At 45.6% G+C, this 23,847-nt stretch overlaps 2 protein-coding genes across 2 annotated transcripts; both read left to right on the top strand.

Moving 5' to 3' along the window:
• The first annotated feature begins 2,517 nt into the window (after positions 1 to 2,517).
• On the top strand, positions 2,518 to 10,243 carry LOC137148214 (stonustoxin subunit alpha-like). The gene is made up of 2 exons (XM_067540859.1): positions 2,518 to 2,614; positions 8,166 to 10,243. Exons 1-2 carry the CDS (start codon positions 2,518 to 2,520, stop codon positions 10,241 to 10,243), a joined length of 2,175 nt encoding a protein of 724 aa, XP_067396960.1.
• Positions 10,244 to 18,803: 8,560 nt separating this feature from the next.
• Positions 18,804 to 20,618, top strand: LOC137148216 (GTPase IMAP family member 4-like). Its single transcript, XM_067540861.1, is given in 2 exon segments — positions 18,804 to 18,837; positions 19,609 to 20,618. Coding segments are annotated over 2 exon segments (1,044 nt in total).
• The last annotated feature ends 3,229 nt before the right edge of the window (positions 20,619 to 23,847 follow it).

Raw genomic sequence — 23,847 nt, 5'->3', positions numbered from 1 at the left:
CAGGGGCAGGATCAGGGAAGAAACAAACCACCAAAGAAACAAACAAACCAAGGGCAGGGGCAGGGCAATCCAAAGAAACAAACAAACCAAGGGCAGGGCAAACAAACAACCAAAGCAGGGGAGAAGCTACAGGGTAGGGAGAGCTGCAGAAGAAGCAGTAGGGGGCAAGAACAGGGAATGGGAGAGGGTGCCCCAAAGGCTGGGGCCAAAGGGGCAACCACAGCAGGGGAAGGGTGCTCACGGCAGCAGCAGCAGGAGCAGAAGCAGCAGGCCCCCACAGCCAGCTGGGGGGCAAACAAGCAGGGCCCCAAGAGAAAAAAGGAGGGGCAGCAGCAACTCCCCAACAGCAGGAAAGCGATTGAAGGGAGAGATGGAAGCCTCAGAATGCTCCGGGCTCTGTTCCCTGCAGTTTAGCTGAGAGTCGTTAGGGGGCAATCAGGAGCAGCTGGGGCTAATTAGTGATCAGCCAGGTGCTCCATAAAAGGGCTCCGCCCCAAACACTCAGGGCACGAGCTGGGAGGAGCAGGAGTGCTGTGCTGTGTGGTGTATATGAGTACTGATTGTGAGGAGGAACAAAACTGGAGTTCAGAGATTCTGTGGAAGAGCAGGCTGGAAGAAGGTACCAGGCTCAAGAAGCCAGAAGGAGGGGGAAAATTAGCCCAGGGGAAGAGAGTTTGCAGCTGGGAGCAGGGTGCCAGCAGCACATAGCTGCTTCTCACAGGGCCCCTGGGCTGGGACCCAGAGGAGTGGGTGGGCCCGGGTCCCTACCCCCTCCTCGGGGAAACTGGAGTGGCTGGAGACGCCCTGACCACTACAAGCAATGGAAGCGTGAGGAGAAAATAGTTATCAGTGGTTCACAGTCAAGGTTGAAGGGCATATTGAGTGGGGTCCTGCAGGGATCAGTTCTGGTCTAGTTCTGTTCAATATCTTCAACAGTGATTTAGATAGTGGCATACAGAGTACACTTATTAAGTCTGCAGACGATACCAAGCTGGGAGGGTTGCAAGTGCTTTGAAGGCTAGGATTAAAATTCAAAATGATCTGGACAAACTGGAGAAATGGTCTGAAGTAAATAAGATGAAATTCAATAAGGACAAATGCAAAGTACTCCACTTAAGAAGGAACAATTAACTGCACTCATACCAAATAGGAAATTATTGTCTAGGAAGGAGTACTGCAGAATGGGATCTTGGCGTCATAGTGGATCACAAGCTAAATATGAGTCAACAGTGTTAATGCTGTTGCAAAAAAATCCAAACATCCTTCTGGGATGTATTAGCACGTGTGCTATACACAAGACACAAGAATTAATTCTTCTGCTCTACTCCATGCTGATTAGGCCTCAACTGGAGTATGAAATCTAGTTCTGGGCACCACATTTCAGGAAAGATTTGGACAAACTGAAGAAAGTCCAGAGAAGGGCCACAAAAATGATTACTCGTCTAGAAAACATGACCTATCAAGAAAGACTGAAAAAACTGGGTTTGTTTAGTCTGGAGAACAGAAGACTGAGGATGGACATGATAACAGTTTCCAAGTACATAAAAGGCTGTTACAAGGAGGAGGGAGAAAAGTTGTTGTCATTAGCCTCTGAGGATAGGAGAAGAAGCAATGGACTTAAATTGCAGCAAGTTTGTTTTAGGTTGAACATTAGGGAAAAAGTTGTTAACTGTCCAGGTTGTTAATTTCTGGAATAAATTGCCTAGGAAGATTGTGGAATCTGTCATTGGAGGTTTTTAAGAGCAGGTGAGACAAACACCTGTCAGGGATGGTCTAGATAATACTTAGTTCTGCCATGAGTGCGGGAAACTGGACTAGAAGACTTCTCAAGGTCCATTCCAGAGAAGACCTTAAATTATATCCCATAAACAACATCACTGGTGTCTCATTTGTACAAGCAGGTTCTGCATTCCTAAAAGCAAAAAGAAAATTCAGTCTTGCACTGGAAGCTACCTTTATCTGAAGGCACAGTGCAAATCACTCATTTGAATGTCTGGGTAAACCTTTCCACCAACCCATTTTTGGCAGGATGCTATGGAGATCATGTGACATGTGTGATAGCATTTCTTTTGATAAACTGTTGAAATCTTTAGATGTGAATTGAGTTCCCCTGCCACAGTCTGGTCAGGAACCTTGTAAACAATAGTCTAATTATTCAGCCACCTGCCCTGAACTAGCTGAATTCATATGGAATATTTCAAGCCACTTAGAATGGGCATCTCCTGCAACCAAAAACGTATGTCCCATAAAGAGCCCAGAATTCTCCCTGGATTTGCTTTCATGCGGATAGACCTTCTCTTTCCCTTGATGATATCCATTTGTAACCGTCCAAAAATCATAGAATCATAGAAGATTAGGATTGGAAGTGACCTCATGAGATCATCTAGTCCAACCCCCTGCTCAAAGCATGGGGGATGAATTCCACACAGGGACAACACAGGTAGAAGGAGATCACATTGTGTGTGTAACCGTGCTGCTGGTGTGTTTTAGGGCTGGATCAGTCTCTCAGCTACCATCATGGCTTACACTGGAGGTCCAATTGAGATGCCAGCCCTGGGCCGCCCTCTGCGACTGGGGATGCTGTACGACTGCCGGAGCGACACTCTCATACCAGGTATGTTTAGACCTGCGCTAGCACCACTCGTGTCTATTGTTTACAGACCACTTGCCAACTTAGCCACCCTGCAGGGCCTTTTCAACAGAAGAACCTGGTTCAGTCTTTTCTCCTTTGGGATGGCAGCAGCTGTGAGAGAGGAAAGTGACTGGTTAGGTCTAACACTGACATGTAGTGAAACATGAGTGAAATGTTTAAAGGGTGCTTAGACAGAAAGCATTTTCCAGACACTTATTAGGCAATAACTTCCACTGCTTAGACAAAACCTCCATGTTTGTTAAGAAGAAACACTAAAAGCAGCTTGAGAAATGTCAGACAAGCCATTGGAGTGACTTGGGTAATCTGAGCTCTGCTCCAAGCAGCAAAGCAAGATGGTGAGTGAAGAAGCAACTGAGCCTCCTGACTTCTATTTGAAATCAATGGAAATTAGGAGCCTTCATAGAAGTCAGGAGCCTAAGCTGCACTGTGGATTCCACCCTTGGTCTCTCTGTGCCTCAGTTCCCCCATCAGTGAAAAGGCAATAATGGTCCTTCCCCATCTCAAACGGGTGTTGCAGGGATAAATACATGAATGCGTGTGAGGCCATAGAAGTGTGTAGATAGTCAACTGCTTCCCTGCCCAGCTTTGTGTGGAGCTCGGTATATTATAAAACTAACAAAATAATATTAATGTATTTTATATTTCTCATCCTTCTGTCCCTCTCCCCAGAAATCACTTCTAACCAGGAGAACAAACAAATTTGGAGTTTCTTGGCCAAGCCATCTTGAAGCAAAGATAAACCAATTAAGTCCAAATTCCAGACCAGGATAATTTCTAAGGCCTGTATCTCACAAACATCAGGCTGAGTTTTATACAAACGTTGCAGAAATATTTGCCCTTTTTCCTTGCAGTCAATCTGGCAATTTTACAAGCTACATTTAGAGGAGTGTTAAAATAGGATCTAAATTTGGAACAATCTTCCTTTATAAACTATTGAATGAACAAATGGCCATCTCTCCATAAACACATGTCAGCACAGCTTCTCATTTTTATGGCAGACCCATATCTAATGTAATGGCTCCATAGAACAGGGCAGGGTGGAGAGTGTCATTATTTCAACGTTGTTTTTGCATTTCCATTTTCGAGTGGATTTTTCATTTTAACGTAGTTTTTCAAAACACACACACTTAATTCGTCAGGATTTTACAGGACAAACCAGTCTGGTTTTTCTACCCTCAGTTTTGCAGCATCTATAATCCTGTCAATACAGCCCAACATTCCTGTTCATTGTATCCCGGATTTCTTCATCAGGCTAAGGTCCACAGATCTGGTACGATGGGTCTTCAGCCTGCTCATGTCTTCGGCCGATAAACCAGACCTCCCAGTCACTGGCTGATGGGGGTGTCCTGTCCTGCCTGTGCAAAGCCCTTCAGTTACTTTCTGCCTCCTCCCCTTCAGGCAGTGTTAGCAGAACGGCCCTGCTGCAGAGCTCTCCCGTGGAAAACTCTCAGGTTTAATGTAAAAGTTCTGGCTAGCATTTGGTCACCTGCGTCCCAGTCTGCCCCAGGGTCTGTCTGCCTTTTGGCTCCAGCTCTGCTTCCCCTTCTGCGTGGTGCAGAGCCCAGCTGCCTCCCCTCATGTCGTGTGGGTGGGGAGCCCCAGGCTCAGCACAGGCGCTGCTGACACCACAGGGTGCTGTAAGAGGCCTTTGGGCCCAGTCCCCTCCGTCAACAAATTAAAAGCTCAGACAAGGGGAAGCCTCTTGCCTTTTCAGGGGAGGAAGGAGAAGGGGCTGCCACAAGCAGCTATAAAATAAAACACAATTAATTAAAACCCCAAGGCACGAGACTGACGGTTTCAGGCAGAGCACTTGTGATGCCTGTGACAGCTGGAGCCGTACTGGAGCTCTGTGTCCCTCCCTGTGCTCCTGGAAGGTGTCACGTGACAGGAATGGGATTCCCAGCCACACCTAAAAGATCAGGAAAGGGGCCCTGGGGATCCTCTGCCGGCATCAGCCCGTTGCTGACAGTGAAGGCAGATGTGGATCTCTCTCTCCCTGGGTGCTCAAGGACTCAGCTGAGAGAGATTTTTATCTGAAATGCACCAGGAACAGCAGTGGGCTCCTCCCTCAGTCAGACAGACAGACGGCATCTCATCAGTCCTGCTGTATGTCTGTCTCCCTGTGAGCATCCTCCATATGGATGGCTGCTCTTCCAGCTCCGATCGCTGCCATTCCATCTGGCCAGTGCTCCCAGGGTCCTTGGCCTAGGAAGGGAGGTAATCCCCAGCGGTGCTCTCCTGGGCTGCATTTTAGGACTCTGCACAGAGCCTATGGGGAAAGAGACACCCACAGCAGAACCATTGCTGGAGTATCTCAGATTGGTGAGAAATGCAGAGTAAATCTAGTTGGCCCTGGGGAAACTGATCACAAACGGAGGGGTGTGGGGGAGGGACAGTATCAGGTGCAAAGTCTTCACCTATGAGAAAGTTCACAGAAAATGACGGTGTCTGGAAAGACAAATTCCGAATCAATTGAAAAAAACAGTTCCTATTGGGGCCCACTGAGATGCTGATCTGGTGCACAGACACACTTCCAACGACTAGAGCTCACATGTGACGATCCAATATTTCCTGAAATCCCCAGGGCAGGGACCTGCTGGGGATGCTGAGAGGACACAGTCAGGTCATTCTTTCATCCAGGGAATTGCTGAGGGAGACAGAACACATCACCTGGCTGGGACATGGAGTTGTCCCTGGGAGGGATCAGAGCATTAAGGCCTTGCTGGACACACACTTGTTCCGGCCAAGGCAGCCGGCACGTCTGCTGGAGTTTGCACAAACCAGGAAGAACATGATCAGCCCCGCACCAGAGAGAAACTCAACTTCTCCTCTCCTGGGCAGAGCAAAATGTCCTGTCACAATGTGCACCAGAGAGACGATGAACAACGGGACGGCCTGGTTTAGCAACAGACATTAGATCAGAGTGGAGCCTGCACCTGTTAAAATCCTCACTCACTGTTAGTCACTTTTGCAGGCCAATGACTGTTTTCGCTTCCAGAGACAAAATGGTCAAAGTGCCTTGTGGCCTTCCCAGGGTCTCCGTGCACTCTGACATTGGAATCCCAGGTGAAGGATGATCTCTTGCACTGTCTGCCAAGGGCTCTGCTCCTTGCTCTCTGCTCCCAGGGTCATGGGAAAGAGCAGCAGCGATACTGATCCCAACCTGCTGGGCTGAAGAGATGGATTCTCAGGCATGGTCAGTTCAGTATCTGCCTTCAGCTGCCTCTGCCTCGTAGAGGAGATCTGCTATCACATGGGCCAGCCTTCCAACCAGGAGCAGACAGACCAGTCCTAGCTGGTAGATGTTAAGTAGAAAACGGATACTCAGATGAGGTGTTTAGCCCTCTGCTGGACTTCAGGTAGACGTCGCCTGGCAAAATTTATTCTATACTTGGCTGAGATCCAGTTTCTGCTACAAAGCTGATGACATAACAACCACGTTAATTAATGCAAGTGAAACACAGACATTAATTGTTCATTTGGATGTAAGAATGTCCAAGCTACGGATCAAGTCTCCCCAGCGTTGTCTGTTCTCGTTAGGAGAAAAGGAGGATTTCTGCACATTCAGACATTCAGGTTTCTTTGGGCAACTGCCCTGATTCTGCCCCCACAAGGCCACAGAGCTCAGCCTTGGCTCATCAGCCTGCTCCATGGCCCTATTTGAACTCCATCAAGGCTGCGTGAGGCTGTAGTGCTCCAGTCAGGGGAAGGTGGAGTGTGTTCATAGCTAAATGATGATCTTGCTTCCCATCCTGAAAATCCCACTGTAACAGCTCTGTGACGTTAGTTACCATCATGAAGAACAGGAAGGTTTATCTGAATTTCCTTTGAATAACAAGGTCCACATACCCAGCTCTTCCTGGAAACAAAAGGATCATCCAGGTTCAGCAATGGGAAACTGGCATGCAAAGCTTTCGTTCTCCATGCAGGGATATTGTCCCCTGATTCTGTGATTCAGGGCTGGCACTTCCCTTCTGCCTGTGGCTGACAGGTCTGGGTCGGCCCCACTGCAGGCAGGCTGAAGGCCCCTCAGTTATGTCTACACTGGAATTGGGGGTGTGGTTCCCATCTGGAGCAGACATACACACGCTAGCTCTGATTGAGGTAGCTTTATAAGAGCGTAGCTGTGACAGTGGGAGGTGGGAGGGGCTAGCTGTCTTCAGTACGCACCTAGCATCTCGGCTGGGTACGTGCGTGGGGAAGCTAGCCCTTCCCTCGTGCTGCCAGGGCTGCCCTCTGTTTGTAGTGCAGTAGCACTGAGCAGGCTCCCTCCTCAAACTGGGAATTCCTTCTTCAAGCTGGGAATGACACCCCCACTCCAAGTGCAGACGTGCCCAGCGTAGCAGATCTGTGACCTTCCTGACTTGAAGAAAAGAATATTTCAAGTAAACTCAGATTAAATTTCCTCTCACTGAACAAAAACACGTCTTCACACTTCCGCAGATGGTCAGTGCACTCTGCACCTTGCTCTCTAAACTAGTGTGCAGCACACCCGGCACGACACAACTCTCACTAATGCTGATGTGATCCTGACACTTGCACTTGGACACCATGGTGATCGGTGCCTTCATAATAATGATAATACAGTGTATTGATGATTGTTATTGGTGTGGCCGTAGCACCCATGGACCCAGTAAAGGATCAGGGCCCCATCACAAGCCACTGTCGCTATACACAGTAAAAAGGCAGCCCCTGCCCTAAAGATCTTAAAATCTGGATAGTGACAAGATGCAGCAGAGAGATGAGACCAGTGGAGGTAGAAGAGGGGGAGAATGAGGTAACAGGACAATTAACACATTATCACACAGACAGCCAGGTAGGTAGATGGTTGGGAGTGAAAACCGAGCTTGTTTTGAGACTGAGTTTGATTAATTTATGGATGGGATGATGTGATGAGATAGCCTCTAATCTGCCACTGCTAGTGGCAAGTATCTCCAACAGCTAGAGATGGGACACTAGACGGGGAGGGCCCTGAGTTACTACAGAGAATTCTTTCCCAGCTGTCTGGCTGGTGAGTCTTGCTGACAGGCTCAGGGTCCAACTGACTGACATACTTTGGGTCGGGAAGGAATTTTCCACCAGGTCAGATTGGCAGAGACCCTGGGTTTTTTTCCTTCCTCTGCAGTTTGGGGCACAGGACACTGTTGGTTTGGATTAGAGTAAATGGCGGATTAACTTTAACTCTTTACATCAATATTTCAGGACATCAGTAACTCAGCCAGAGGCAATGGTCTATTACAGGAGTGGGTGGGTGAGATTCTGTGGCTTGCATTGTGCAGGAGATCAGACCAGATGATCAGGATGGACCCTTCTGGCCTTAAAGTCTATGAGACAGACAGAGAGATTCTAACAGAGGGTCAGATATCAGAGCACAGCGATTTGAGCTCTCAGTGCTGTTATTTTGTTGCTCATGATGTATTTTTAATTTGAAATAATTTTATTAAATGCAATTGGTACAGTTTCGTGTCCTCTCCAGTGATCACTGACTCTGTGCTCCTGTGGAATTTTCCAGGTATCACTTTATGGGGCATCGAGGCTCTTAAAAGAGACGTGGAGACAATGCCAAAGCACAGGAATGAATTCCAGATCATTGCGTCTGACACCGTTGAAGACAAGGCCTCTCTCCTCAGTCTGTCTGCATCCCTGATGGCCAGTGTCCTAGGGGGGATGGTGGAAGTAGATGGATCCGCAGCATTTTTAAATGATACCAAGAAATCAAAACATCATGCTCGAGTGGTTCTCCATTACTCAGTTACAAACAGGTTTGAGCAGCTGACCATGAGCCAGTTGGGGACTGAGAACATCTCTTATCCTGCTGTATTTGACCAAGGTACGGCCACCCATGTGGTCACAGCTGTGCTGTACGGGGCTCAGGCTTTCTTTGTCTTTGACCAGGAGGTCTCTTCATCAGAGAGTGTGGGAGAGATAGAGGGAAACATGAAACTGATGGTAGAAAAGATACCAAAGGTTTCCGGAAGAGCAGAGGGGTCTGGGGAGAAGAAGAACAAGGAAGAAGAAAAAGCTGAAAATTTTAGTTGCAAATTTTATGGCGATTTTGCTCTTGAGAACAACCCGGTTACTTATCAAGATGCCATGGAAGTTTACTCCACTCTCCCTAAGCGGCTTGGAGTCTCTGGTGAAAACGCCGTACCGGTGCGAGTCTGGCTGTACCCACTGAGCCTGCTGGATTCCAGAGCCGCTCAGCTGGTACGAGAGATCAGCTCGGTGCTGATTAACGATGTTCAAAGTGCCATGGAGCACCTGATGGAGTGCGACGTCCAGTGCAACGACATGGTGAGGGACAGAGTTGCTACGACCTTCCCCGAGATCAAGAGGAAAATCCAGCAATTCAGAGATCTGTGTAAACAACACAGACAGACCTTCCAAAAAGAGCTAGCAAGAACCTTGCCCTCTATCCGGGGTGGCGGAGCAGAGGAAGGGGACCTGGTGGACATTATAATCAACAAGGAGCAGTCGCCATTCGCTGCCCAGCAACTCAATGAATTTCTGGGTAAGAAACAGGAAGAGATGGATTTTGTCAATTCCTACCTGGCTGATCAAGTGGGTGTGGAAGTCGTATCCTCCCGGAGCGAGCTACAACGAACAATTCTCAGCCCCAGGCATGACTTCGTTGTCTCTCTTGCACTCACTTCACTGCATAATGAGGAATCCTATTTATCAGAATTGGACCTTTGGCTGCGGAGACAATTGATGAAGAAAACTCATGATCCAGCATTAGCCAGTTCTGCCTGGGAGAAACCAAAATCCAAACAGTGGTTTGAGGAAGAAGAGATAAGAAGAAAAGCACGACAAGCCGTAAAGTCCTTCTCTGACTTTGCTCGTGTCAATAAATCTCATGGGAAGATCCGGTTCGTTGTGGCCTCTGTTCCAGACAAGGACAATCCCGGAGCTTCCATTTACCTGTATGAAAACAGAGAGCTGGTCAGCACCAGCTTTGAGCCTCCATCAAAGCCTCTTCCTATCCTGATTGATGGAATCAGACATGACCGTGTGCAGCTCACATTTAAACCAGCAGCCTACGGAAGGGCTGCGATATCCGGCTATCGGGTAGAGTACAGAATTGCAGGGCAGGAGAACTGGACGGCTGTGAATGTAAATAACGAAAAAGAGACATTCACAGTAACCGGGCTACGTGCAAACACCGAGTACCAGTTCCGATACGCTGCAGTGAGCAAACCAGGGCTCAGTGAGAGCAGCGACGTCAGTGATCCTGTGAAGACTCTTCCTACCAGCCCTCCTGGAAACCTGTCAACAACTGTTGTAGATTCATCTGCCATTACCCTCACCTGGGAGAGTCCCAGTGTCATTGGAGATGGAGTCAGTATAAGGGAGTACAAGGTGGAATATAAAGAGGAGGCAGGAGATATGAGTCAGGAGGGGAAAGACAAATGGCTGGAACGAAGGACAGGAAAGAAAACAGAGTTCTGTATTGTTGAAGGACTGATTCCTGAGACGTCCTACAGATTCCAGGTGTCAGCTGTGTGTGCAGATGGGGCTGTGAGTGATCCAAGTAAGGAGATGTCTATTTCAACTCTAAAGGTAGGAGAAAATGCAGATAAATGTACCTAGTGCTTACTCAAATACACATTTCCAGTATCACCCGCCTGACCCCTCCCTCTCATCCTCTTGTCTGGTACTACTGTGACTTCCAATCTGTCAATGTTTATGACTTTTCTTCTACTGCAGCCTCTCCTCTCCTCCCACTCTTCCCTCTCCTGCACGGATTCAGTCGTTGTCTCTCCACTCTGTACTCTTCACCACCCTTGACTCTGTTGCCCCTCTCTCCCATTGCAAGATCTGACCTGCTCACCCAACCGAGAGTCCTGGCTGACCCCCATCATCCACTTCCTCTTCTCCTGCTCTCACGCTGCAGAGCATCTCTGATGGAAAACCTCTGACCAGGCCAACTTCCCTCACTACAAATGTTCTCCTCGTTCAGTCCTGCTATGTTCCTAGCTAAAACACTCTACTTCTCCTTCCCGGTTAATTCAACAATGTGGCATCCCAACCACCTATTTACATCCTGTGAGTCCCTTGTTAAATATTCCCCACTCCTGCCTAGTGACTCAGGCATGGCTTAGAATCTGTACTTGTGCAGATGAGTCACAACTGAACTTCTCAGATATTTTACCCTCCCTCTAATCCTGCATCTCATCATTTTTTTCTGACATCTCTTTGTGAATGTCCGGCTGGCAATTTAAGCTCAACGTGGCCAAAACTGAATGTTCGATCTTCCCCCAGGTCTCGAGCATCTCCCCAGTTTCTCAGTCACAATGTATGACATCACCATCCTCCCAGATGCTCAGGCCCATAGCCTGGATGTCATCTTTGACTCCGCCCTTGCTCTAGACTAGTGGTTTTCAGCCTGTGGTCTGCAGACCCTTGGTGGTCCTCAGGCCATGTCTAAGATTTCCAAAGGGGTCTGCACCTCCATTTGAAAGCTTTTAGGTGTCCAGAAATGTTGAAAACACTGCTTTAGAAGACCCTCACATCCGGGCCATGTCCAAGTCTGATGTTTCCACCTATATAATATTTAAAAAATTCAGCCTCTTCTGTCTGACCAAACTTGTAAGGCATTTGTTCAGGCCCGCATTATCTCATGTCTTGACTACTGTAACCTCCTCTTTTCTGGCCTTGAATTCTGCTGTATTGCCCGCCTCAAGTTCACGCAAAACACTGTTGCTAGGGTCATCTTCCTGGCTCATCTCTCTGACCACTTCACCCTCCTCTTTGCATTCCTCCACTGGCTCAGCCCCCCAACCCCACTGCATCAAACACAAGTTCCTTGCCTTTAATACCCTACATAATTAAAGCCAGCCTGCCTATCAAACTACTAGTTTGTTGAACTCCACTTTCACTCTGCTAATGATGGCAGCCTTGACTGCATGCCTCTCTGCTTCTCCCACAGGCACCCCTGTGTTTTTTTCCATGTTGCTCCCTATGAAAGGGAAAATCTATCCAAACTGAGACCTAATCCTCCTTGAATCCTCTGCTGAAAACCTACCTCTTTGTGTAGTCCTTCGTCTGTGTCAGAAGGAGACTAGGGAACTGGAAATACTGTAAACACTGAAACATGGACAGAAGTAAAAACCAATTACAGACTCTTTCCATGTACATCTTTCCATTACAGCCAGAGAAGGAGCCATAGTTTTTCCCTGAATTCCAGTATTACTGAAAAGTATTAAATAATCAGACCACTCACATGTGCTTTCAGGCTTAACTTCATCTTAATTAAGTTTTTTGTATGTTAATTTCCTTAGCTTCTCTTTAAATCATAGAATCATAGAATCATAGATAATTAGAGTTGGAAGGGACCTCAGGAGGTATCTAGTCCAACCCTCTGCTCAAAGCAGGACTAACCTCAGCTATATCATCCCAGCCAGGGTTTTGTCAAACCTCAGCTTAAAAACCTCTAAAGATGGAGATTCCACCAACTCCCTAGGTAACCCATTCCAGTGCTTCACCACCCTCCTAGTGAAAAACTTTTCACTAATGTCCAACCTAGACCTCCCACGCTGCAACTTAAGACCGTTGCTCCTTGTTCTGTCATCTGCCACCACTGAGAACAGCCTAGCCCCATCCTCCCTGGAACCCCCCTTTCAGGTAGTTAAAGGCCACTATCAAATCCCCCCTCATTCTTCTCTACTGCAGACTAAACAAGCCCAGTTCCCTCAGCCTCTCCTCATAAGTCCTGTGCTCCAGGCCCCTAATCATTTTTGTTGCCCTCCGCTGGACTCTCTCCAACTTGTCCACATCCTTTTTGTAGTGGGGGGCCCAAAACTGGACACAATATTCTAAATGCGGCCTCACCAATGCCGAATAGAGGGGAATGATCACTTCCCTCCATCTGCTGGCAATGCTCCTACTAATGCAGCCCAATATGCTATTAGCCTTCTTGACAACCAGGGCACACTGCTGTCTCATATCCAGCTTTTTATCCACTGTTACCCCCAGGTCCTTTTCTGCAGAGCTGCTGCCTAGCTCGTCGGTCCCCAGTCTATAGCTGTGCATGGGATTCTTCCTTCCTAAGTGGAGGACTTTGCACTTTTCTTTGTTGAACCTCATTAGATTTCTTTTGGCCCAATCCTCCAGTTTGTTTAGGTCCTTCTGTATCCTAGCCCTACCTTCCAGGGTATCTACCACTCCCCCAGCTTAGTGTCGTCCGCAAACTTGCTGAGGGTGCAATCTATCCCATCCTCCAGATCATTAATAAAGATGTTGAACAAAACCGGCCCCAGGACCGACCCCTGGGGAACTCCACTTGTGACTGGTTGGCAGCTAGACACGGAGCCATTGATCACTACTCGTTGAGCCCTATGCTCTAGCCAGTTCTCTATCCATTTTATAGTCCATTCATCCAACCCATACTTCTTTAACATGCTGATAAGAATACTGTGAGAGACAGTATCAAAAGCTTTGCTAAAGTCAAGGTATATCACATCCACCGCCTTCCCTACATCCACAGAGCCAGTCACCTCATCATAGAAAGCAATCAGGTTGGTCAGGCATGACTTTCCCTTGGTGAATCCATGTTGACTGTTCCTGATCACCTTCCTCTCTTCCAAGTGCCTTCAAATGGATTCCTTAAGGACCTGCTCCATGATTTTTCCAAGGATTGAAGTGAGGCTGACCAGTCTGTAGTTCCCTGGATCCTCTTTCCTCCCTTTTTTGAAGATGGGCACTATATTTGCTTTTTTCCAGTCCTCAGGCACCTCCCCCTGTTGCCACGAACTTTCAAAGATAATAGTCAATGGCTCTGAAATCACATCAGCCAACTCCCTCAGCACCCTCACGTGCATTGCATCCGGTCCCATGGACTTGTGTATGTCCAATCCTTCTAAATAGTCTTGGACCCGTTCCTTCAGCACTGCGGGAAGTTCGCCTCCTTCCCATTCTGTGCCTCCCAGTACAGTAGTCTGGCAGCTGATCTTGTCTGTGAAGACAGAGGAAAAAAAGACATTGAGTACCTCAGCTTTCTCCATATCCTCTGTCACTAGGTCACCTCCCTCATTCTCTAAGTGGCCCACACTTTCCCTAATCTTCCTCTTGTTGGCAACATGCCTGTAGAAACCCTTCTTGTTCTCCTTCACATCCCTTGCTAGCTGCAACTCCAGTTGTGCTTTGGCCTTCCTGATTTCATTCCTGCATGTTCGAGCAGTGTTTTTATAATCCTCCCTAGTCATCTGACCAAGCTTCCACTTTTTGTAAGCTTCTTTTTTGCGTTTAAGTTCACCAAGGACATCTTTGGTAAGCCAAGCTGGACGCCTACCATATTTGCTATTCTTTCTGCACATCGGGATGGTTTGTTCCTGTGCTCTAAATAAGGTCTCTTTAAAATACAGCCAGCTCTCTTGGGTTCCTTTCCCCATCATATTAGCCTCCCAGAGAATCCTGCCCATCAGTTCCCTGAGGGAGTCAAAGGCTGCTTTTCTGAAGTCCATGGTCCGTATCCTGCTGTTCTCCTTTCTTCCTTTTGTCAGGATCCTGAACTCAACCATCTCATGGTCACTGCTGCCTAGGTTGCCACCCACTTCTACTTCCCCTACAAAATCTTCCCTGTTTGTGAGCAGCAGGTCAAGAGAAGCATGGCCCCTAGTTGGTTGCTCCAGCACTTGCACCAGGAAATTGTCAGCGACACTCTCCAAAAACTTCTTGGATTGTTTGTGCTCTGCTGTATTGCTCTTCCAGCAGATGTCAGGGTGATTGAAGTCCCCCATGAGAATCAGGTCCTGTGAACTGGAAACTTTCCCTAGTTGAGTAAAGAAAGCCTCATCTACCTCATCCTCCTGGTCTGGTGGTCTATAACAGACTCCCACCACGACATCACCCTTGTTGTTCTTGCTTCTAAGCTTAACCCAGAGACACTCAACTGGCTTATCTCCAGTTTCATACTGGAGCTCAGAGCAGTCATAGTGCTCTCTTACATACAGTGCAACTCCTCCACCCTTTTGCCCCAGCCTGTCCTTCCTGAACAGTTTATGCCCATCCATGACAGTGCTCCAATCATGAGAGTTATTCCACCAAGTCTCGGTTATTCCAATCATGTTGTAGTTTCTTGACTGTGCCAGGACTTCCAGTTCCTCCTGCTTGTTTCCCAGGCTTCTTGCATTTTTTTACAGGCACTTGAGATAAGTAGCCAACTGGCCTACTTTCACAGTATGAATTGGGAGGCCTCCCCTGCTGCACCCTCCTCCTTCTGCTTCCTTGTGGTGTCCCTCTTCCCCACTAACCTTCGGGCTTAGGTCCCCGTCCCCCGTCGAAACTAGTTTAAAGCCCTCCTCAGTAGGATAGCCAGCCTGTCTGCGAAGATACTCTTCCCTGTCTTCGTTAGATGAATCCCGTCTCTTCCTAGTAATCCTTCTTCCTGGAACAGCATTCCATGATCGAAGAATCCAAAGCCCTCTCTTCGACACCACCTGCGTAACCACGCATTTACTTCCACAATGCTACGGTACCTACTAAATAGTGGACCAAAGCCTCATAGAGGTCTTTTTCTCAGGGGCGGAGGGAAGACTAAGCCATTGATCGTCGTGGACACATCTCTTCATTGGTGTGGGAGGCCTGGTGTTTTTCATAGAATCATAGGGCTGGAAGGGACCTCGAGAGGTTATTTAGTACAGTCATGGCAGGGCTAAGTGTTATCTAATATTATCTAGACCAATGGGCCCTATATACTCATAGAGTCTAAGATGAAGAAGGAATCAATATGATCGTTTAGTCTGACCTCCCATATAACACAGGACATGGAACTTCCCCATAGTAATTCCTGTTTAAACTATAGCATGTCTTATAAAAACATCCAATCCTGATTTCAAAATTGATAGTGATGGAGAACCCACCACCACATTAGCAAATTGTACCTACAATCAGTTACTCTCACTGTTAAAAGTTTACGCAGTATTTCCAGTCTGAATTTGTCTAGCTTCAACTTTCAGCAGTGGATCATGTTCTACCTTTCTCTTTCTGTTGGATTGAAGAGCCCGTTATTAAATATTTGTTCCCCATGTAAGTACTTATAGACTGTGATCAAATTCCCCCTTAATCTTCTCTTTGTTAACCTACATTGACTGAGGTCCTTGAGTCTGTCACTACAAGCCATGTTTTCTAATCCTTTAATCATTCTCGTGACTCTTTTATGAACCCTCTCCAATTTATCCACATCCTTCTTGAATTGTGAGCAACAGAACTGGACACTGTATTCCAGTAGTTGTTGCGCTAGTGCAAAATCCAGAAGTAAAATAACCTCTCTCCTCCTACTTGAGATTCCCCTGTTTATGCACCCCAGCATCACATTAACCCTTTTGGCCACAGCATCACACTGGGAGCTCGTGTTCAGCTGATTCTCCACCAGGACGCCCAAGTCTTTTTTCAGAGTCACTGCTGCTCTGGATAGAGCCCCCATCCTGTAAGCATGGCCTGCATTCTTTGTTCCCAGCTGTACACATTTACATTTAGCTGTATTAAAATGCATCTTCTTTGCTTGCACCCTGCTTACAAAGTGATTCCGATTGCTCTAGATCAGTACCTTGCCCTCTTCATCATTAGGAATGTGTGATATGTGTATGCAGTAGCAGAGGGCACGAGACCAACTTTTTGGTCTTTTTACATCCTAATGGCTTTTAGTGTGCTAACTAATGGGCTGGGAAGGGGAGGCTGATCTGGAAATGTTGATGGCAGTGATGGAGGGGTCCTTGTGCTGGGAGGGGGATGAGACGGAGAGACACAGAGCAGTCTTTTCTCATTCACTTAAAGTAATTGTAACCAATATATAATAAAAGTTTCAGGATTGGGGACAGAGACCCTGTCTCAGTTTTCTCTCACTGGCCCTATTAACATTTGCAGGTGTCAAATATTTCAAAGCATGACCATTATTCCCATTCCACTGTAACAAAATCTACAGAGGAGGGGATGAGCACTGTGGAATCACATAGCAACCATGAGGCCTAGGGGAGAGACCACTAGACTAGGACTATTCCTGGCTCTGCCACTGGCCTGCTGGGTTCCTTGGGCAAGTCACTTCACCACTATGTGACTCAGTTTCCCATCTGTAAAATGGGATAATGATTTAAAGTTCATTGAGATCTACTGATGAAAAGCACTATATAAAAACTAGATGTTTTTGTTATACCCTATCCCCAGTAGTATATCAGCTACAAACTTAGGTGAGAACTACAACGGCCTGAATAACCAGTAACACCTAACATTTCTCTTCCTTTTCAAACAACTAGGCAATTCACTGACAAAAAACTTTTTTAAGTTTCTTGTGGTCTTCCAGAATGAGGTGTACAGCAAATCTCAAACCTCTTGAAACCAGGAAATACAGAGTTAATGTACACTACCACGCAACCTTAACTCTACTCTCTTTGAGCAATGACAAAGTATGCCTATAGCCCACATATTCACATGCCGGCTTTGTAAATGATGCATATCACTCAGGGATTAGGGCTCGTGACAACTGTAGCACAGTCAAATACCTTCTCTTTGATAGGAGAAAACTTGTATTTGGAGGAGCTATGCCGAACAGGAGCTACCTACAGCCTGCTCCCCAGAAACAATCCCACACGCGTTAAATTTTACAACCGCTTTATCCCCTTTTACATTGTTATCCAGAGGATTCCACCTAATACCACACTTTCACTTACCCCTATTAAACTCACTCATGTCCCACCTCAGAGCTGACAATCCCCATGGCAAGAAGACCCTTGTGCCCCGCTATTGACACCACCTACACAGCTCACTGCTGAAGTGATGCATGCTGGAACCCTCATGGTACGCATGCACCCCTTTCCTTTGATCACACACCTGGGGGTCTCAGACCCAGATCTCCTCCTATTACTGTAAAGCACGAAAGGATTCTTTCCCCAAGAAACAAGCTGCACAGACAACACTGAAGAGAGAGATTTATTCACGATACCGGGAAGTCTGCTAAACCAGCTTCAGCTTCCTGATGTTACAGTGATAAGTTATATACCCTTTCTTATCGATTACCTAATACATTTTAAATTTTTTATCTATTCATTTACAAATACAGACGTTGTTCCATCTACAGAGAACAACCATGATAACGGTCATTAAATACATACTGAGACACTTTTAATCACTCCACTTACATCCAGACAGCTAAGGTTACACTCGGTGGGGGGGGGGGTAGGGTGGAGGTAGAAGGGGAGTGGCGTCATGGGGGGGGGGGGACCTTTACAGATAGGTGGCAGACAGACAGAAACACAAAAGCAAAGGTGGTGTTCTTATCAAAATTAGAATTACAAGAGGACATCTGGCTTCCTGGGTCATCGGATGTTTGCATGGGCCATTGTCCTTGAAGATTAGCCATTTACATAAGTTTTGATGTACAACTTGTTAGCTGAAAAGTTTCAAGCCTTACATTACAATCATATCTCTACCAAGCTGCTCCAACTACTCCTTCCACCATTCAGTACAGCTACACTAACACAGTGAATACAGCTGGAGTGCATGCAGAGAGTTCCCAGTGGCTAGTGCCACTTCGAGGGAGGCAGAGTTAAGATTGTGTAGATGTGTACATTTCAATCAAGTCATTCCAGCTTTCGTGTGACATTTCTATTACATTATAATATTAATTATTTTAACTTGTTTAATTCTTCATTATTTCAATGTTTTTTAAATAAAATGTTTCAAATATTTCATTTCAGAAACATTGAAATAATATTTCAGAATACTTCATTTCACAACATTTTTGAGATTTGAAACCTTTTGTCCTGAATTAGGACAAAACCAAATTTCTAAATCTGGAATTTTTTTGTGGGATGGAAATTCCATTTTCCAGCCATTCCTAGACAGAATTAAGTGTGTCTATAAAATTTCAAGTGCAAAATTAGAGACCAGTATCCAAAATCAGGTCCAATTTTTCTTTAGAATGTTTAGTGAAGTGTCTTCAAAGCGTGTCATTCACACTGCTCTTTTTTTGCATTCAATTGTCTGCCATAATCCTTTCCAGTTTAAAGGCAGAGAGGCGCCTTCATATAACACAAATGTATTGAAATGTGGTTGCTGAAGTTTCTCTTATATCTGAATTTCTGTAGTATGTTCTTCTGGGTGAAGGTAGTTCTAGGTTTTAAATAAAATTGTTTTTCAACAGATATTTCAACTAAAAATGGAAAGCCGGATACAGAAAGAACAAACTGATGGTAAGAAAATAACACTCAGAACTCTGTCCTGTCCCTTCTTTGCCCTTAAATAATATAAATATAATATTTGTAAAGGTTTACTATCTGCAGGTGAGCTCCTCCCCCTTTGAGATTAATATTCTGCACTGAGTATTAATGCAAATGTCTTAAATAAGGGTAAGAACCCCCTAGGAATGAGGTCAGCAAGGTAGCAGAACCCATGACACAAAAGAGGTTTAAAAACAAGGTATTTATAGTTGGGGATTTTTTTATAATTGTTACTGCCCGTGACTATAACGGCTGAAGAGTGCTGAGAAGAGCCAAGGAGAGTGCATGCAGCCACTCTGAAAGAGACTCCCTCCTAACCCAGACTGTCGGTTAACCACATTCCTGACCTGCCAGACACACTGCTGTTCCAATCCTGTGTCTCTCAACTGTAGAGACGGCCCAAACTACTCGGTCTTTTGGGATGTGGACCAATGTGCACTAGTGACTTTGATGATACCAGTAAACCAGTGCTCACTAGACCCTACGCTGTAATTTCAGAGGTGAGAAGTTAGTGCAGTGATCAAACACTTAGTCAAGTCAGTGGAAAGATTCCCAATGTGGAGGGACCTGACCGGGAGTGGGATTGGGCCCCATATCACTATGTCATTCAGTTCCAAAGTGAAAATGTCTTCATCTCTGCACATTCAAATGCCTGTAGTTGTATAGGCAGAAATCCTCAAACCTAATTGTGTCTACTTGGTTATCTTTGTAATGTCATGAATATCTCACATGTGTTCCCAACAGCCCCAGGGGATGTCAGCCACAACACTGGGGAATCAGAACTGAGAATAGTTCTTGTAGGTAAAACTGGAGCTGGGAAAAGTGCAACAGGAAACACCATCCTTGGTGAGAAGCTGTTTGAGTCCAGAATCTCAGCGAAGTCTGTAACTGCAAAATGCAGCAAAGGGGCAAGAATCTGGAATGAGCGGAAAGTGGTGGTGGTTGATACTCCTGGCATTTTTGACACGTGTGTACCGGTGGAAGAAACTTGTCGAGAGATCAGTCGCTGTATTGTAGTCTCCTCCCCAGGGCCCCATGCTATCGTTCTAGTGGTTCCACTGAGCCGCTACACGGAGGAGGAAAAGAAAGCAGTCAAACGAATACAAGATATTTTTGGAGAAGAGGCCATAAAGTACATGATCCTGTTATTCACCCGAAAAGATGATTTAGAGGATACCAAACTAGAAGATTTCTTAAAACACTCTGATGCCCAAGGCATTTCTGAGCTGGTAGGAAAGTTTGGAAAACGATACTGTGCTTTCAACAACAGAGCCACTGGAGAAGAACAGAGTGCCCAGGTTAATGAGCTGCTGCAGATGGTAGATAAGATGGTGCAGGACAATGGAGGTACATGTTATACTAATGAGATGTATAAATTTTCTGAGAAGAAGCTTCAAGAGAAAACAGAGGAGCTGATGAAGAGCTATACGGAGCAGCTGGAAAGAGAGAAAGAGAAAATAAAACGTCATTATGAGGAACAAATAAAAGAACTAAAAGAAGAATTAAAAATAAGGGATAAAGACATGCAGCTTCAAGTTGAAAAGAGGATAAATTGGCACAAAGAAGTAGCAGAAAAGTAGAAGGTTTTGGAACAACAAAAATTGAGTCGTTTAGAAGAAAAAGAGAGAGATTATGCTGCAAAACAAGCAAAAGCCAGGGAAGAAGCTGAACTTGATGTACTATGGAAAACAGTTTTGGATGTATTTAAATTTGTTTTTGAAGTAGTTAAGGTTTGGTTTAGGGACAATGTCTGAGCCACATTTAACTTTTTTATCCATTATTCTGGGTCTGTAAAAGTCAGAAATGAAGTTTCACTGCTTGTTCTACCTACAGACTCCAATATGCTGCATCCTAGGGCCAAATTAATCCCTAGTGTAGCTCTACTGAAGCCAGTAGAACTACACAAGGAATTAAGTGGGCCCTTAATTGCTAAGATACCTTCCCGCTTGTGCTAGTGAATCTATTGCATGCTTTCATAATCTATTCCAAAGGCTAATTGTCATCACCGTAAAATGCGTGAATTAAATGTGTGCATTCTAAATACATGAGTTAAACAAACAAAGAATACACATAAATGGTGTAGGCATATAATTTGCCATGTACATACCTGCTGTGCTGCTCTGCACTGCTCTGCTCCTGTTCTAGGAATGGTGCAGGAAGCTGTGCCTGAAACTGTGAGAAAGAGGCCACAAGACACAGGAACAGCCAGCCCAGGAGGGATGGCTCGGTGTGGACAGTCAGAATTGGTTTACATTAACCAGAACATATAGAAGAGGAAATGAATAAAGAAATATTTGACTGGTAAATTGTTTTTGTACATTAGTTTCTAATCATGAAGGAGACTGAGGAAGAGGTATTTGAATTAGAAAGGACGAGACACTGGGGACTTTAGTTACAACCTTTACTAGATCCCAAGAAACAGAATTTGTCCTGGAAATATTATTAACATGTAGAAATCACGATTCCAAGGTAAGCAGATATTTGTTTGCTTAAACCAGAGCCTAGTGACAGGCTGCAAGTGCAGGGAGCAATAAATAGAGAAGCCTGCTAACCAGAGAGGGACTTAATCCAACTGTGTGGCACCCTGCAAAATTCACTCTTTAGTACGATGGGAGAAAGAATTTCTCCATTACTCCAGCAGACCTGAGAACTTTCTTGGCAGCCCATCCAGCATCACGGACGCAGAGTGAAGCTGCGTCTACATTGTGCGCTAGGGTGTGATTCCCAGCTGGCACAGACATATTTGCGCTAGCTCTCTTTGAGCTAGCACACCAGAAGTAGCAGTGTAGATGTGATAGCATGAGCAGCAGCACAGTTTAGCCTCCTGCAGTATAAACCCATCTGTACCCCGGGCTATGTACTCAGGATGGCTAGCCGCTGCCGCTGCTGCCCATGCAATCCTGGGCACGCTACTATTTTTAGCACGCTAGCTCGACCACAGAGAGCATGAGTCAGCCTGCGCAGACTGGGAATCACACCCCTAGATCTACAGTGTAGACACAGCCCAAAACTACCTCTTCAGTGCTAGCTCCAGGGGGAAGCAGAGCACAGTAGCTGAACTCTAGCTACTCAGATATCCTCCTTTAGACATCAGTGTCTGAGACTCATTGCTTTCCCTCACTGTTATTATACTTGGTGCTTGAATCCAGTCTGGATAATGTATTTATGTGGAAGTACTTGACAAGGTCTTGTTAGTTTGTTTTTTAAAGGAGAAACCAAGGAAAACTGTTAGTCTTTTTCTCCAGTGGAGTACTCAATATCACAGAATGTAATCATTTAACTCAGAGCAGATTGTAATTCATTTCTAGGTTTTTGTTCCCTCTTTAAAAAAATGACTGTGAAAATAGAATTGTAGGTGCCATGTTTTTGTCTCACTGTAATTCCAGATCAAATTTGCTCCCTTTAGATGTTAAAAGATTTTTTCCCCAATTGTTAGTACTGCAAACCCGGCCTGGGATCAGAAAGTTAAACCTGATTCTTTCTGTTTATCCTTCACCAGTCAATAAAGGTTCTTAGTTAACAATTCAGTTGTATTACTTGCTGTTGCAGACGTGGGCTGGCTAGGAGTGCCAAGGGATTGCTTAGCTTGATATGTGACATCTATGTGCTTTCTATGCAAGGTTTTGTGGTGAAGTTTGTGAATAATAGACAAACAGAACTGAAGATGTTGAAACAATTACTCGTGATTTTATTTGTATTGTTGTGTGCCGTTTTTCCTTTGTCTGTACATGTAGCATCCTAGAAAGCATGTTTTTGTACTGATGAAATACATGTTACTGCCACCTGTGACCACAAAGTAAAGATGTATGTACATGTGGTTGTGTACCCAGACTGCTTCTAGTGATTTACTGATGCTGGCTGGACTCTAGATGCAAATGGTGATATCAGTGTTTTCTGATGCTTTTATACTTTGCTGATAACAATAACTTTTTTTTGTTATTATTAAAAATCATGTCCTGATTTGCTAAAGTTAAAATTGTCTCCAAAGATAAGTGCCAGACCCTTTGCAGATGTTGCAGGGAGCCTTACTATCCCTATATCTGCTGTTCCAGCCCAGGCACAATTGAGTCCCTTTACTCGGGAAGCACATAGAAACGTCTTTCTAGAGCCACCCAGTCACTTGAATGCGGGCAGAGAGGAGAGGGCATATCCCCATAAACCGCCTCGCCAACCCAGATAACTAACTGGGTATACAAGGGATAGCAGGCTTCAGCATCCAAAGAGATGGGGCAGTATGTGCACCCCCCTGCACCCAAGAGAGTTGAAGGAACAATCCCTCCTGGAGTCCTCCCGGCAGCCAGGACTGATCATGGTAAATCAGTCAAAATGATTGATTGATGAGATAAGAAATTGATGAGTGATGGTGGGTGAGAAACTGGGAGAAAGGGGAGAAGGCAAGAGGTTGTGCTGAAAGGTGAACTATTGGACTGGAGGGACGTTACTAGTGGAGTTCCTCAAGGATCGGTCTTGGGACAAATCAATCAATATTTTTATTAATGACCTTGGCACAAAAAGTAGGAATGTGCTAATGAAATTTGCTGTTGATACAAAGTTGGGAGGCGTTGTCAGTACAAAGAAGGATGAGAATATTACACAGGACGGTCTGGATGACCTTGAAGACTGGAGTGACAGAAATGGTGTAATAGTACAAAGTGCAGAGCTATGCACGTAAGGTCTACTAATAAGAATTTCTGCTATGCTCTGGGGTCTCAACAGTTGGAAGTGACAGAGGAGGAGAGACACCTGGGTGTATTAACAGATCAGAGGTTGAGTATGCGCCACCAAAGTGATGTGGCTGTGAAAAAGGCACATGCAATTCTAGGGTGTATCAGGAGAGGCATTTCCAGTAGAGATAGAGAAGTATTAATGCCATTGTACAAGGCATTGGTAAAACCTCACCTAAAATACTGTGTGCTATTCTGGTCACCCATGTTCAAGAAATAATCATTCAACCTGGAACACATGCTCAGGGTCTCACTGATT

This window comes from Emydura macquarii, unplaced genomic scaffold (genome assembly GCF_026122565.2).
Source record: "Emydura macquarii macquarii isolate MOO-44397 ecotype Brisbane River unplaced genomic scaffold, CSIRO-AGI_Emac_v2 contig_613, whole genome shotgun sequence".
Classification (NCBI taxonomy): domain Eukaryota; kingdom Metazoa; phylum Chordata; order Testudines; family Chelidae; genus Emydura; species Emydura macquarii.
The sequence above is the reverse complement of the archived record's forward strand: the minus strand, read 5'-3'. Positions and strand labels throughout refer to the sequence as shown.

What these genes read in the sequence shown, in the direction of transcription:
- LOC137148214 (XM_067540859.1), top strand. Translation starts at nt 2,518, where the DNA reads ATGGCTTACACTGGAGGTCCAATTGAGATGCCAGCCCTGGGCCGCCCT. An exon ending in GAGCGACACTCTCATACCAG is followed by an intron (nt 2,615 to 8,165) that starts GTATGTTTAGAC and finishes GGAATTTTCCAG; the next exon opens with GTATCACTTTATGGGGCATC.